At 34.9% G+C, this 17,510-nt stretch overlaps 1 protein-coding gene across 5 annotated transcripts in view; it reads right to left on the reverse strand.

Moving 5' to 3' along the window:
- Eya1 (EYA transcriptional coactivator and phosphatase 1) overlaps positions 1–15,772 on the reverse strand; it is a 140,954-nt gene extending 125,182 nt beyond the window's left edge. For 2 of the 5 annotated variants that reach the window (XM_013028424.1, XM_013028423.1), the window contains exons 1-3: positions 15,354–15,772; positions 10,056–10,105; positions 8,402–8,529 (exon numbers count right to left, since the gene is read on the reverse strand). In XM_013028424.1, coding sequence (XP_012883878.1) covers positions 8,402–8,525 — 124 coding nt within the window. In that variant the 5' untranslated portion in view covers positions 8,526–8,529; positions 10,056–10,105; positions 15,354–15,772. Of the gene's footprint in view, positions 1–8,401; positions 8,530–10,055; positions 10,213–15,353 lie in introns of those variants that run through there. The other 3 variants (XM_013028426.1, XM_013028425.1, XM_013028422.1) reach the window with 2 other exon arrangements.
- Positions 15,773–17,510: the final 1,738 nt, after the last annotated feature.

The following is a 17,510-nucleotide window of genomic DNA, read 5'->3' on the forward strand; positions in this document are numbered from 1 at the left end:
TCTTGCTTCAAGATTAGAGACTCCAGCAAGCAAAATTTACCTACAAGTGTATTTTTCCTTGGTCATAATCAAACACAATAACATAAAAAGTTTTTAAGCAGATAAAGCATTTCAGTAAGAACCAAGCTTTTCACCTAATAACCTTAGGAGTGTTAGTTAAAAGGCAATGTTTTTTAGTATAAAGAATGTGGCTTTTGAGATTAGCCTAACAATTGAATATTTTGTCTAACATAGCTAATATGCTGCTTAAACAAACTGATCACTTAATGTTTCAAAATCAGGTGCATAAAAGTCACCAGAAAAACATTTGTAAATTCAAAGGTATGCAGAGAGCCAAATGCTGTGTTCCAGCAATTCAGTTTATGCTTCTTATTTTTCTATATTGTATTGTTCCTACTGAAAATCCCCTTATTAGTAATAAATGCAATGATAACATGGGTGAGCATTTTAGGTTTTGTTCATTTCACAGAAGGAAAAAAAGTGTTTCCAATTTGTATTATGGGCATAAACATACCTCTGTGGAATTCATTTAGTAGAGTTCATCTACATTTTTTTGGTGTAATGGGATATTTGTGGAATGAAATAAAACTGAAAAATCTGCAAAACCAGCAAATTACCATGAACATAATCATAATAAGCTTTCACTCATAAACAATTTAGGGTTCTGAAAGTTAACATAAATCCTTGATTAGCTTCTCATAAATGCATTCTCTTGGTAAAGGCAATGTCTGTCAGTCACTAAGAACAACCTTATAGGTCAGATAAGTTTTTTCCTACTCAAAGTAGAAAAATAGGAAACACACACACACACACACATAATCCTATGTATGCCATTTTATCTATCTATCTATATCTATCTATCTATCTATCTATCTATCTATCTATCTATCTATCTATCTATCTATCTATCTATCTATCTATCTATCTATATATTGCTTACTCAAAATCATTCTTGGACATCACCAAAAATGAGGAACTACTTAAAGCAAAGAGTCTATGATTAAAGAGAGTGACATTAATTCGTGTGAAATTTCACAAATTTCCCTGGAGAAAAGCAGAGGTTTCTTCCAAAGATAGGATGTTCTTAAGGAGATGTATTTCTGTTCATACTCATACTCTGATACAACCAGGACAAAGATATGACATACCTCTGATCCTCCAGCCTATCTATTATTGGAAATAAATGGCACCATTTACATTTCATCATTAGGTTATCAAAAAGCCTAGCTGTCTAGAGTGTCTATTTGTAAACAATAAGCATAAGAATTCTTAGTTTTACCAGAAAAATCTCCCCCTCAACTACACTACAGATGATATGCTAGTGCAGATCTTCTAGCCTTATGCCACAACTTTATTCTTCTGATTTTATTTTTCATCCTCAGGTGCTATTCTCTCTCCTCCACCCACATGGATCTCCTAGCTGTTCCTAGACTATGCAAAGCATGTTCCCAATTAATTGCTGTTCTTACAGAACTCCTAACAAATGTCAACATTGCATTATGTGGCTATTACAATTGGGTACTCAAACTCAAGAGAAATGTGACCAGATTTACCATCAACTATATTTCTAAGGAAAAAAATATTTAGTCGAAGCAGTAGCAAAACTTACAACTGCTTTTATTTCATAGTTATATTGTGCCAACCCAAATGTGCACATAATGATTATTGTAATGAAAAGCAGCGATGACTTCCCATCTCTGTTCGATCTCAGAGAGGCTTAACATAGTCAGAAGGCTGATGGAATGATAATTAAGCCAAAAGCTTTGAAAAGTAGTTAGAGAATATCCTATTAAAGTCAACCTATCAAAGTAATAGTTGAGTCTGATAATTAGTTTGGGTGACCACAGTTAGAAATCTCACACACTCACACACTAGAATGTAAGGACAGGGGGATAACTATTCCTGGAAGTCATATTCATAACAATATATTTTCGTCATCTTTTTTCCTGGGAGTAGCATTCTCTAATCTAAAGGCACCAGTCTGTCAGGAAAAGTATGAATGTTTAAGATGAAGGTTATTAAAAGAGGCATTTACAGATAATTCTCATTACCTTTCTCCATAGACTAACACAGTGACCTGAAAGTCTAGGCTCTGGACTCAGATAGAACTATATTCAAATACCAGTGGTAACATTTAAGAACCATGCACCTCTAAACCTGGTATTGAGCTTTTTAAGTCTCTTTGGTCAAACAGAAGTAACTATATTTATAAAGGGCATAAAAGCGAATAGCTGCGCAGCACTAATAAGTACCAAATATGAGGTAAGTTTTATAATACATGTTCCAGCAAGCCTAAGTAAGTTCTGCTATTTTCCCCACCTAACAAGTTACACCCAAGTTCATTTGCCCAAATTCATTTGCCCAGCTAGCAAATAATGGAGGTGGCATTCAAACTTACACTCTTAACCATTCCATTGACAATCTTCAAAAACTTTTGAAGATTAATGCAACAATGCAGGGAGAGTGGTCAACATAATGTTAGAAAAAGCAAGCTATTTATAAGCAGCCATGTTATTATTAGCATTACACATGTGAAAATTATTCATACATACATATACATATATACATATACATATCATGGCAGATATTAAATTCCTGCAAATTAATTTTTCATGGCTTTTGCTTAAGGACATTGATCAAGATGCATTGATCAATGCACAGGTAGTTCATGTCTATAATCTTAACAACTCAGGAGAGTGAGATCTCAGGATCGCAGTTTAAAGCTAGCCCAGGTAAGAAAAATCCATGAGTCTCATCTCCAATTAACCACCAGAAAGCCAGAAGCAGAGTTGTGACTCAACGTGGTAGAGTGCTAACCTTAGAGTGCTAACCTTGAGCACAAAAGCTCAGGGACAATGCCCAGGCCCTGAGTTCAAGCCCCATGGCATCCCCTACCAACAAAAAAAAAAAGATGCACTGATATGTTGAATTGAAACTCCCTTGTACAACTACTTAAAGATAATTTTTAAAAATTAAGAATTCAGATTTTTGGATATAGACACAATTTAAAAATGTCACTTAAAAACTTCTTTACCTCTGATTTTCCTTAATCTCTCAGAAACTGAATTATGTGCAGAATGTAAACAGTAATAAAATTAGATTACTATGTTTCTATAGACATCAGTATGTTTGACCACAAATATACAAATTTGGCCTGTATACTGCAGCCACAAACCATAATCTTATACATATTCACTGTAGTTTAGATATTTCCTATAAATAAGTTTTCTTAAAGATACCCTCATTAGACAAAATTGCATATTTCTAAATTAAAATTATAGTGAGAAAAACAAATTCAGATTATTTGCTTTATAGAAATGGCAACATCTTATAATAAACTATGGTAATAAAAATGTATATAAATGAAACAACCTATCACACTAAGTATGCAAAACACAACTGAGTAAGTTTTAAATGGGACAATTTAGCCATCTAATTCAAGATTTTAATCTGTTATCAACTTGGAAATCTGATATACTAATTCAAAATTACTATTTGAATTACCATGAGAATTCCTGAAATTTGTAGTGAAGATCCCAACTTTCATCTGGTTTTAGGTCACTTAAAGATACATTAATTAATCTGAGGGAAAAAAACAAAAAACAAAAAGAAAAGAATACAAACAAACAAAAAATATGTATCTGTTATGAGACCAGTTTAAATAAGCTTCTTGAGTTTGAATCTGAATTTACACTAGAGGAAACTTCCAAGTTGAGCTCTTAATTTCTTCATTCACACCTCTTTTGAGCTTTTCCTCACTCCCTACCCACAGACAACCAAAAATAAACACTCAAACTAGCAACAGAGTGGATGACCACCTTCAGGCTCCCAAGGACTTAAGACAACCAGAGCATAAAGATAGAAAGAATCCTTGCTTTGCAAACAAGGCCCTCATTAGGTGTGTAAATAAAAATCCTCTTTATTGTTATAGCTTTGAGTTCTTCTGAAGAAAAAGTTCCCAATGACTTCTCACACTTAACACAAACATCAGTCCAAACCTTTGCCAGAGCGAGAAATGAACATATACTGAACATAAGAAATCCTCATAATCAAAGATTTGATGTACAAATGGAAACATCAATATACAAACACCTATTTCTTAAAATTTACACTCAAAACTTTCTCTAGTGAGAAGTTTTTAGTCCAATAACTCTCCAAAAGTGTAGAGACAACACTTCAAAGATCACAATGTGTTTTTACAATAATCTACTAATGTCCTGTGGGTTAAACACCAATTGTTAAATAGTAATTGAATTGTTCATTAATGCATCTGGAAACATATCACTTCTAACAGTGGTCATTCTGATTCAAGCCTAGCCTTCATTTATGCCAATAATATACTAAGTCTACCTAATTATATTTCCTATTTCAAAGATTTATAAACTGGTAATACCAACAGCTAAACTGTAACAATAATACTCACAGAAAAGTTGAAATATAAAAATAGGAAAGGCCAAAAGCTTTGAAAAATGAAACATTCAAGTAACTATTATAAGTGAGAAATATTTCATCTAGAAAATAGAAAAGCACAGTATTTGATGCTATAGTTTGGTGTTTTTCTGCCTTTATCCCTTAGATGAACCATGAAAATAGGCACTAGCCTGCAAGTACAGAACCTACAAACATTGAGTCTTATGATAATTTGGCAGCAGACTTAAGAAGAAATTTAATATTCTGTGCCTTGCCATTTCATTCCTTTCTTGTTTGTTCTTTAGATAAAGTTAGGGTTTTTGATACAGAAGATTTTCTTGTTTTCTTAGCCTCATTATAGGGACAAGTAGTGGCAGGAAATAAAACATGGCTCTGAGTTTGAGGAGACAACCTATATAAATTCAGGCAAAGCCAACAACTGTGTAAACTAAATGGAAGTTTTGTTGACCTAAATAATTTCAGTTGAGCTGAGACTATTTTCACTTGGGCTACAGAGAAATTGCTTAAGTATAAACTGTGTGTGTGTGTCTCTGTGTGTGTGTGTGTGTGTGTAGATGGAAATAGTTGTAAGAATTAAAGCAGGTGAAAAATATTTTGAAAAGTTTAAACTTCAATGCATTTTTGTTTTATTCTTTTGTAAAAAATAATTTTCATTTGTAAATACTGTTAGTTTCAAACTAAGATCTCAAAGAAGAAATAGGAAAATCTATAATGATTTTATTCTAGTGACACTTGCCAGATGTTAATGAACCCAATAATTTAAAACCTAACTCCTCTAGCGGTGGCTGAGAGGAATGGAAAATGTACTTGATGGAACATGAAAGTAGCAAAAGAAATGGATTCACAGACTTACTAATCATGTGGACCTCATGCTGTTGTTTAGATCTAACTAAGTATGAGAAGGGGACCATGAATAGAGATTGTAATTTATATTTTCAGATTGTAAAATAAAGCTGGGTGTTCCAATCAATTAACAAAAGTTCATTTAATGCCTGGGATAATATATACTGGTATTCTTTTTTAAATTAATTCAATTAATTTATTTTTACTATAAAAGTGATGTTCAGAGAGGTTACAGTTACATAAGTCATGTAATGACTTTTTGAAAATTGTTACCTCTTCATTTCTTTCCTTCCAGTTTTTTTTTCTCTTCTGACCCTCTTTCCCCACAAATGGTATAGTTCATTTTCAACATAGTATATAGTGAGTATCACTGCTGCATTAATTCAACTCTTTAACCCATCATTTCTGTGTCCCACATTAATTCCCCAAATTAGATAAACTTACATACAAGACAAAAATCAAAAAAAGTGACAAAGGGGGAAGAAAAAAAACCCAAAAAGTAAAATAAGCAAAAACCTCTTACTTCCATTTTGGTAAACAACATTTTATATGATCATATGCACATAGCTTTGAGCCCTTGTGATCCTCTCCTAAGAATATCATTGTATGGTCTCACTATGTGAATGTTTAGAGTCCTGTTTAATTTATCACGTCCAAGTATAATTTTCTGTCTCTAACTTCACTTTCCAACCTACCAAAATCCTGCAGAGTACACCAGTGAAGAAACCTTTAAAATAGGATGAAATGAACCATTATTTCTCTGAAGGCAGGGCTTAACAAAAACTTATTTCTAACTATTAAACTTTGTATAAGAGATTTTGAATTATTTCACAAATGAATGCTTCAAACAATTATCTAAAATATTTTATTATTCCAAGCTGATTTTAATCATGAAAAACTCTTACCTTAAAATTAAGTATTCCAGAATATGAATATCATATCCAGGTCAAAAATGTAAATATTCAGAAATATCTCTCTAGACGTGCTTAAAAAACAAACAATGCCAGATACACAAAGCCATCTAAGGAGGAATTCCTCCAACTCATACTCTGCTTTAGTACTAGGTAGATTTTTTTCAATATTGTTATTTTACCATCATCATCATCAACAACAACAACAACACAAAAGGGTTTCAATTCACCATGTCAGTTTATAGTGGATCTTATTTTTAGGAGATGACTTGCTGGTAAAAATGTTGAGATAGAAACTTCTTATTCCTATTTCATTTTTCATATAAGAATTATGAGTATTACATAAATATGCTACTCAATTTATTCCGGTGTCTTTTATTAAGCAAAGTAATTGGACATGCCTAGTTTGTCCTTATGTTCAAGTGATAAGTGACTGTCTGATCTTCACACTATGATGACAGAAATGACTGCTAATGGTTTGAGGTCCCAGGGTGGCTGGCTGCCCAGCATGCTGGCTGGAGTGGGCTCACCTGAGCAGAGCCTGGGGTGGGCTGTGTCTCCAGACCCAGCCAGTACTCACAGCAAGCATGCTTTCACCTGAAGCCCAAGTCCAAAGGGAGAAGAAACAGCTCTGCTGGCTTTTATTTTACTTGCTCTACACCGTCTACTTCTACACTTCAATTGCTTCCCTATACATGTTTTCAATTTCTGTTTGATTGACTATTGAAATGAGAAGTTTCAGGTGAAAAGGAGCTTTATTCAGAGATTGTTTTGCTAGGTCAGCAGAGCTTCTACTTTTGACAACAGCTATTTTTCATAAACACTGAAAATGAATATTTTTAGCCCTAAAGAAAAATAAAGAACACTGGTATAACAAAAAACACTGCATAAAAATCAAGACACCATATACATATATATATACATATATATACATATATATGTATATATATATATATATATATATATGATTTAAAGCTGGGTGCAGTGGCTCATGCCTGTAGTCCCAGCTATTCAGGAGTCTGAGATCTGAGAATTGTGGTTCAAAGACAGCTTAGGTAGGAAAGTCTTGTGAGACTCTTATCTCTAATTAACTACCAAAGGGGAGAAGACAGATTTAAATTTTGTCTATCATAAATTTCATAGCATTACAGATTCCAAAAGGTTTCACTGATACATATTCAAATATTACCCTAAAAAAGACAATAATTATAGCCTTTACTTGGCTTATTTGTAAAATCTGGGTGATAAAAGATAATCATGGCGATTGGGAACCTATAGTCAAAGGTTTGTCCAAGGATGGAATTCTAACATGAATAATTCCTGATACTTATTTTCTGAGTCAAGAGTCTGAAGTTTAAAAATACATAAATATATTTTTAAAATCTGTGAAAACGATACTTTTCCATAGACAAAATTAGAAATACAATGCTGAATGTCATATGTCCTTCCACATTCCCAAGCTATAAAAATGCTTAGAGTACCTCTCAGGTAGCAATACATACATAGACCCTGATATATTTAGAATTACATACACATGGATTAAAACAAGTGTTTCTATTTACCTAAGATTCACACAAATATCCCCACATAGTAATTATGCAGAAACAAGTGCAACAGTATTGTTTAAGGTATATACTACATCATATTTAAGAACATTAGTTTATGTATATCTGCCATATCTGCATATTTTGTATAACTTTTTAAAACTTATTTATACTTGAATATATACAAGAATACTGGATATACAAACTATTTCATCAATCTTTAGAAATAGCCCAGTTCAATACTCACATTTAAACAAATTTGGCTATATTTAGTAACAAAATGAAAAGTAAAATAAAGTAATTCCAAATTTTCATTGATCCTACAGTAAAACAATGCTGACAGCGTCCTGTGGTCAACAGTTAATAATGTTATGCACACATGAATGTATTATATATACACACACCTACACATATATACATCTACGTAAACATTAACCCCGTGTATATTAAAATAGACTACAGACTCTCAAGTAACATTGCTCTCAGTCATGTTAAAATAGCCTAGCAATGTGGAGCTCCTAAATAGTGATGAATATTAAGTCAAATTACTTAGAGGAGAAGTAGAGCAGTAGTTTAATGGAGTTGACAACGTAAATCACAACCCCTCAGTAACAAGCCATATATTGATGAGGAAATAAGGTACAAAGCAAACCATAAGAAGCAGACACTCACCTTCGGTGCCATTGGGAGTCATGGAATTACTATTTATATGAGAATTATCGAGTTTGGGCCCACTGGGGGATTCACTACTACCACTCAGACGGCTATGCGAGCTGGTTAGATCCTGCATTTCCATAGACCTAAAGACAAGAAGCCTTCCGTTTGACAGAGGGACCAAATTCATAACACCACCATTTAATGCGCTAACGACTTGACACCTCCTTTGAAACACACTCACACAAAAGTCCCATTGTATCTATGTTCTCAGACTCAGAGCAGTTCCTCTTGCATTTTTACTACAGTCATTTTTTCATTACATGTACCATTAAAAGAGGCACTTGCCCTTCCTATCCAGACAAACATTTAATGGAGTTCTGAAATTCTCCTTTATTTCCTCTTACGTAGTAGATCAAGTCACAAGGCCTAACATTAGACAATAACATCTATTTCACTCTTCAAAGAAAAAAATATAGTCATTTTTTTCTTTCTATATTAAAAAAAATCCCCAAAGGTCTTATTTTTCTAAATGAAAAGGCAAATAAGTATCAAGTCCAATAGAAATCGATCGCTCTTCTGTGGAATCTGCTTCATCTAATAAATTAACACTAGGTACTCCCTTATAATTTACCACCCAATTGTAATTTAATGGGTCTCCAAACCAAATAAAACACTTGAAACCTATAGTCTAGTGACAGGGAATGAGATAGTCCTGATGCATGTGTTTACTCTGGCAAACTACTTAATTGTTCCTCTGTTTCCCTTGAAACAAATGCAGCATTAAAACATTATGATGTCGGCTCACTTGTTTGCTTTGTGGATTACATACAGCGTGCCCAATTGAAAAGGGATAAGGCCAACATACAGTGAGTCCCTGGGAGCATTAGCACTAGGAATACTTCAGCTGTCACTTAGGGAAACCAGGACAATTCTACTTCATTGCTATCATCTGCACTTTTACCATCTAAAAACAACTCAATTCCTCCTGAAAGTTCTTTTAAGACTCAGTAGTTACATTGTAAAGGTACAAAAGCCACTCACTGCTCATAAGGACAATTTCACAACATTTATATTTAATAGTCTTATTAATGAAGACTTATTTGAAGTCATTAAAATACACCTAAGTGTGGGTTCTGCTTTCTGACAGCTAACTTTTTAAAAATATGGTTTAAGGCCCATCACTTTATTTTAAATATTTTATTTTCCTTTAAAAAAGAGTAATAATAGGTAAGGATGGCTTCATGTTAGATGCATGAGCTTATTTGTTCTTCATCTAAGGTAGCTATTTTAATTTAGCACACTGCGCTTAAATTCACTGTGGACATCAGTTTTTAAAGCAGCTTACCTTCTGAAGTGAGTCTTTACTTCTCCAATGTAAATTCAAAGCAAAAATTATTTCAACCCAATTTTCCTCTAATTCTTATTTCACATTTACAGTGTCTCTAACACAGAAAAATATAGTCTATAATTATTTTGCAACCAAGGTTTCTTTTCCTTTTCTATGTAAGTTTTTTTTACAAGTGCACACACATACACATACAAATTGTTAAGAAATTTCTAACCAAGGCTGTTGCTATTAATAGAAATAATTAAGAAATACTAGCCCAAAATAGATCTGGGTCACAGAAAGGTAATCTACAAATATGTTAAATACCAACAATATCCTTACCTGCAACGTGAGGAAACAGACACATCTGAACTGGTTTGAGATGTTTGCACCTGTGGTCAGGAGTAAAAAAAAAAAAAAAAAAAAAAAATTAGAAGCTGTTGTTACAGTACTTCAGGGTCAGCTCTTAATTATACAGAGCACATGGCTGAGACCAACAATGACCGCTTTTAACCAAAAGAGAAAAAGGAGGATACTGCAGCAGTGAAAGGCATATTGTCTTTAAGTTGAGGTCTCAACTGTTGTTTCCTCCTGCAGGTCTATCCTCCTCCTCCCCTAGTGTGTGCGTTGCGTTGGGGGGCAGGGGGGGGAGGGGAGGCAGCCAAATGACGGGATAGTGATTCATCACTAGCCTATGACAGCTGCAAACGGGATTACCCCTCCCCCAATCAACATGCAAAGCAGCCTTGCCCAGGCAGTTTGGAAAAGGTGCTTGGAAGAAGAAGAAGAAGAAAAATAGCTATTACCAAAATGAATGTGTTTAGCAGTAGTTCAAGTAATAATCTCCGGGCATCCTTGGAGGATCTTTCCTCTTCTGTTATCACCAGCTGAAATAGAGCTCCCGCCCACCCCTTTGACTCCTGACAGTTTCCTATCCTTATCCTGTTGATTTTCTCCCACGTTCACTCTTTGTCATTTTCACATCCACTGGAACTGCTCCTGGGCAGCTTTCAGGCAGGGCTGGACTCAGGATAAATGGCTAAGGAGTTTTCAGCACTAAAGTTACATCATAGCCCAGTGTGCCTGTGTATGGGTGCCAAGTTAAAATTCAACGAGAGCTTCTGCAGCTCTGGCCGGCAACATTGAAAAAGCAGCTACATTTATTTGTTTGCCCGTTGAATTTCTCATCTTTTCGAGGAGAGAGGGGTGGGGAGAGCGAATGGTTGAACAATCAGTTCAACTAGCCAGTCAACCAGCCTGTTCAGGTCTTTTGTTTCTAGATCAATCTGTACTGGGGGAGTACACCAAACAGCTTTACTAATAGGCAGATTCTTAGAGCCCATAGTCCTGGACCTCCATCCCCAGGATAGTGCTAGACACCCACAGGTGAAGAAGGCCAGGTGAAGCGGGCTGCTGCTGGCTCCCAAGCTCAGAGTAACGCCTAGCAGGCAGAGGAAAGCACTGTGCAGAATGTTGAAAATGGCTCAGAATTCCAAATCTTTGATGTGCATTTTCATTCAACCTGAACTGACATCAATTAGGGCTACAGAACAAAGATGGGAACTGAGGCCTCTCAAATGACATTCAGCCAAATATCTTCTGTTGAGTCCTGTTATTTTTTAATTATGATTTATGAAACTAAGAAAGCCTACCTTTCTAGCTCAAATAAAGCATCATTAACATCTACGTGTCTCACAATAAAGTTATATAAAAATCTCTGGGTAAGTGTTTCTATAATATTTTTATATGATGCTTGAGTATTAAGTAGAAATTAAATGTTAATACCTGCAAATATTTATCTGTGATAACAGGTTTCTATAATTTCTGCTAAAATTAATGCTCTCACACAAGATTAAATGGTTTCCTTTAGAAACAGCAGCAATCTACCTCAAGGGGAAATTTCTTTTTCTTCTGCTTTTTCCCCCCTATTTTTATACACATGGAATAAATTATAGGTGAGAACTAACTTAGTTTTAAGAACTCTCTTGGCTTAATTATGTGAGAGAGTATGTAAAGCATACTTCCTGTTAAATGTTAAAATACATTTTCATTCTAACATTGGCTAGAAAGCAGAATCCTGAGAATATACTTTTAGTTTCATTGTGTACTTTGGGAGTTTGGCTCTAGTTACATTTGAGGCTTAACTTATCATATCTAAATTTAATAGTCAAACTGTTGTTAATTTAAAAATGAACATGAAAACATGAATTATTCTAACAAATTTTCTTATTGAGAAGGAAGCATCTGCACAACATGTTTTTTTTTAAAGCGTCAACCTAGTCCCCACTGTCCTTTCAAACACTCCAATTTTTGAGAGTCCATATCCACGATCTTCATTTCATTAAGTATACTTCAGATATGTTCTTTTGTGTCTCAAGGATTATTTAAACCATGTGTTGTGTGTTACTGTATTTAAAAATGACTCTTTAATCAAAATAACTTTAAAACAACTAATCCTCACTTAGGCTGGTCAGCTGAACCCACATCGTGGTCCAGGAAAAATAAATCTACTCTCAAGAATGCGAATGCAGACAACAATTAGACACAGATGTGAGCAAAATTAGTTACAGTTTACAAAATGCTACACTTCACATGCTTTTAGTTTTTTATGTGTACTACAAGATTACAGTGCAGTAAGGAAACATACTCTTCTAATGACTTATCTAAAAAGAATACCTAGTCCTGATTGGTGTTGTTTTGCTCTCATGTTTGACAATGGAAGTTTCTGGATTTTAATGGTCTAAAGCCATAATATGTTTAAAAATAACCAAAGATTTTTTTTTTTGTAAAAGAAGAGAAATATTTCATGGTTTCCAGAAAAGTGCCACGGGGCATTCTGTAAGCTCCCATTTTCTAGTTTATGTTCAGGAGAGGATATGTTTCTTGTCTTCTCCTAACCTGGTATTTTTAATTCAAGTACTTCTAAGAATGCAAAAATTATTTCCTATTACATTATGGAATGGTCATCTTACATTACAATGAAGTCATTTCATTTTAATGCTTTTAAAACTCTTTGTAGAGAGCACACATAGTAGCATGCATATTGTCAGAGTTGTGAACCTACAAAGAAGGAAAAAAACACACACACACACAAAAAACCAAGATAGCAGAACTCCTTCAAATTTAAATTCAAGAATCTTAAACTAGTAACTTTGACTTCTGATTAGTTAATGAGGTCTTTTAAGTTTGCCTTTTTTTCTAATTAAATTTATAATTCTTCACAGATGTAACTTTTGTTGATGTTCAATTTGTCTCTCTCATTTTGTTAAACCTCACATAGTACTTGGCCAATCCATTGAATAGCCACATTAAATCTGTTAATACCATGCTCTTCAACCCCAGAAATTATTTCCAGAAGGTAAACTTGCTTTGAGAGATCATCAAACAAGACTTAAGGTACACATTTTATCACATTTTCCCTACCACAGAGCTCGGGACGCAGAGTGAAATTCATGACTTTTTGCACTGTTTATTATACTTTGCTAAATTACAAATCAAAAGCATCTGACAGAAGATCATGTATGAAGCCAAAAAGTTAATAATGTTCTGTGAAAAGTAAACTGTAAATGGAAAGGGATTCTAAATCTCAGCAGCACAGAGCAAATAAAATGTAGGTACTTATCTAAATTATGGGGTTTCCATGGGCTTTTTTTTTTGCTTGCTAAAAGCAATTCTTATAAAATGACTATAATTTAAAACTTTTTTTTTACCAAACTGAAAAGAAATTTTCAAAGTGAAAGTACAGAACTTATCTAAATAGAATTGGCAGACAAACTAGTTGGTCCAAGCATAGATCAACCTGAATACACCCAAATTTGAAAGACAATGGTAATTTTCTAATCAGAATGTATTTTAAAGAGAAAAAAAGTGCCTTAATTGTAAATTTACTTTTTAAGCAGAAAATAGTCTTGCAAAAAGTTCTCCAAAATCAATTCCCAACTCTGATATCAAGTGTTAGGATAAAAACAAATTTTTAGAAGAAAAATCTAACCACAAAATTAAAATGAAGTTCTAGGGAAGAGTAGATGGGTTTAAAATGTCAGGACTATCCTTCCTTCTTTATCAAAGACTCCACAAAGTAAATGGCTTAAATACCATTGCTGATTATCTCAATGTAATATCCTATGGCACTTTCGTGCAGCATCTTCTTTAAGAAAAATGAGAAAACAGCCTTTATAAAACCAAAGCTAAACAAGTATATAATGTTGCAGCATTTTTGCCTAATGTTTTAAAGACAAGAATTGTTTTAAACATTAGCATTTATTTAAAATGTGGAGGACTTTTGATATCTGATTAAGATAATTTTATTCTCTTGCTACTAGTGGTTTTTCTTCTTCTCAGTGTATTCTTAGAAAACAATTTTTTGTACTTCAATGGAAATTTTATTTTGAGAAAAACATTTATCATGTCTGAAACTCATGTAGCAGTCAACTTCTAAAACTGAACGGTGGCTCAATTAGGCTCCTGTGTCTGTCACCGCAAAGAATTTTCAACAATTGAAAAGCCATGGCTGCTTACTCACTTCCTAAACACTTTGGGCCTTTGAGAACTCAAGCATCGAGAAAGTCAAATATCAAATGTTTGATCATACAAATGCATGACTATTCATGTATGCATGCCCTCAACCCCCAAACACTGAGGTAAAAAAAACAACAAAACAAAACAAAACAAAAAAACCCTCCCACAAGCATAAAGCCTACTCTGAAAGACACATTATAAAAACAACCCAAATCCTATAAAACTATGCTGTGTGCTTAACTAAACTTTTTTAATGTTTCAAACATTTTTTTAAAAAAGCTAGTCTAAATCCAGTGACATTCCTGAATTGAATTATTGTAAATGCTATGTGTAAATGTGTTCAAAAACTCCTCCCCAAGAAACATAAGCCATGAGTCATTAACAATTCACACAGTGCTTTTGAATGGCAAACATTTAAAATGATAACTCAAAAGTTTAGGAATCTGGAGTTTAGGCTGCAGGACTGTCCAAGTCATTGAAAGTATTAATGTGACAAATACATTTTATTACAAATATATCGTCTAACACCTTTTGGATGGGGCCTAGTATAATATAATATTTGGGATTTATTTATTGAAGCCAGAGGATTTTTTTTCCTTAAAAGTCGGTTGTGTTTATTGTTATCTGGTGTCCTTTCCAATATGAAACCTTTACTGATTTTCTCATATCAATCTGAAGTGGGTAGGAAAACTTACATTCATGTAATAATGGGCGTATGCATCTTTATAAGCTTAACTCTATCGAAATAATACTTAAAGTTTCTACCGCAGTTCAGAAAATAGAGATGAAATACTCTCCGAGAACATGGTCCTAAATTACACTTATTTATATGGAACATAACAAAGTAATGGTTAACAATTAATTTGTCATGATCTCTTCCTGATCTTAATCGCTCAGATCATATGGAAGTTAAGAATTATACTTTCATGCTGGATCCCAGTGACTAAGAAAGTCCCAGGCACCAAGTGTCATCCTTCCCCACCCCGTGCCAGAATGTTTGTCTTTTACAACAAATCAAAACAATAATACTTTTTTTTAAAGCGCTCCTGTTATCTTGGGCTTTGCCACCGGACAGCTGTTGTCAGTCACGACCATTTTTCAAAACAGTCAGCTTGTACTTACGGTGCTTACATCGGCGGCAATCCACCAGTTTAAAGTTCTCCTTGGAGTTCTCTGGGTTAGCAAAGCTCCATTCCTGACATAGTTTTGTTCTTGGGTAGGGAAGCGCGCGGGGGACTCGAGGCGTTGCTCTCAGCGGAGCCGCGGCGCCCGGGGGCGCGGAGCGCGGGTGCGGGGCAGAGCCGGGCTCGTGGGGTCGGCGCCCGGGCGCAGCTGCAGGCTCGGGCTGCCGAGTGACTGAACGCAAAGGTTTTCCCCAGCGAGGACCCCGCCACAGTGCACGGCAACAGGAAGGCTGACAGTCGGAAGTGGCACTGCAGAGTTTCTACCTCGCCCCAAACTCGGAGCCATCAGCTCCCACCGTTCTGTTTGGGAACAACTTTGCGCGCAGCGCCCGTTGCCCACCGACCAGCAGCCACAGATAGCATCTGAGAAGCCCAGACAAAGAGCCAGCACAATCTCACCCCTCCAGTTGTTTGCGCAGCCTTGTAGGTCTGCCCATGAAGCCTCGGGGCTTTTCTTTTTTTTTTTTTTTTGGTTTGTTTTTGCAACGCAAACCACAGCTATTCTCTTGTCCTAACCTTATTGGTTTAAATACAACAATTGAAAGGAGCACTGGGCTCTCTGACTCAACCTTGCTGCTTTAGAAAAAAATTATTATGTAAATGAACGCACCCCACGCTATCTGAATAAACAGCTGTGTGAGAATAACTTCTGAGACACGGTCTCTCTCTCTCTCTCTCTCTCTCTCTCTCTCTCTCTCACACACACACACACACACACACACACAAAACCTCCTGCTACAGTAGCTCTCAATTAAGATCTTTGGGGAGTAGTTACACGTTATCTGTTAGAATTTCCCAAAACTTTTTTTTTTCAGCCCCAGAAACATGAGGAATGAATATTTTCCCGAATCTTTCCCCCTAACCTACTTACCTACTAACAGGAACATACAAAGTGGGATGGCTAAGTGGAGCAGGAAAAGAGCAAAAGTGTAAGGTATTGCCAATTTAAAAACGAACGCCTGCCCGATAGTTCTGCAAGGATTTCTAGGATGGCAAGTCTTCAAGGAACAATTCTCGGGATCCAAACCAGATTGTATTTCCGTGTTGGTATTTGTAAGTGATTCTGGAGAAAAGATTCATTTTTGCTTAGAACTTTATTTTTTACAGCCTCTGACGGGGACAAGCTGTAACCCTCTCCTTGGTGTTTTATGCATCATTATGCTCTGCACATTATGGCTTAATCAACGGTTTAACTATGCTGTCGATTTGAAATACTTAAAGACAGCATTGTGTGTGTGTGTGTGTGTGTGTGTGTGTGTGAACTATTGATCACATTTTAATTTTCCAGCTCTAAGCTGCAGTTCAAACATATTTTTATTATGTTACTCATCAGAAACAATGTTATAACCTATAATAAAATGTTTATATCTTTATTTTTCTTAAAATTCTTGTCATTACCACTAATATTAATCTACTTTTTGGTCATTCTATTAGAAAACAAAAATGTCCTATCTTGTAGGTGCTCACCTTGGTATGAAAAAATAAATAAAAATCTAAGTAACTTCTCAAATGATCATAAATATACTTGCAGATCATTAGCTAATAAAGCAGTTATAGTCTTATTTTACTTTGATAATTTGTAAAAGGATTCACCATTCTAATACATACAAAATAAAACAAAATGCTTCTAAGAACCAAAATTCATACAGGCTTTCCCCTCCCTCTAGTCTTGAAAAGATACCAGTCTTGGAAAGAATACATTGCCAAACCTCGGAGACAGCTTAAACTGCAAACTCACTTTGGATTCCATCTCATATAGCTCCAGCAAAGAACCATGGGGTAAAGGCATCTACCATATTTGGGAAGCCAGAGCAAAATACAGTCAATTGCTATTGGATCTGTTCACATATGCAGCAGAAATGGAATTATATTACCACCTACAGCACTCTCTCAGAAGAGGAGTATTGGTTATTTGGATAGCTGCAGAAAACAAAAGACAATCTAGTATTGACAGATAAAACATGTCACATTAATTTAATCTGTGATATCAAACAGGGGTGCAATCCCTGTTTTTGCAATTACATTTGTTACTGGGCTCCATAAAATGTAACACTTGAGGTGCTCATTTAAGAATTAAACCTCATTTTAAATGACA

Source organism: Dipodomys ordii, unplaced genomic scaffold (assembly GCF_000151885.1).
Source record: "Dipodomys ordii isolate 6190 unplaced genomic scaffold, Dord_2.0 Scaffold109, whole genome shotgun sequence".
Lineage (NCBI taxonomy): Eukaryota > Metazoa > Chordata > Mammalia > Rodentia > Heteromyidae > Dipodomys > Dipodomys ordii.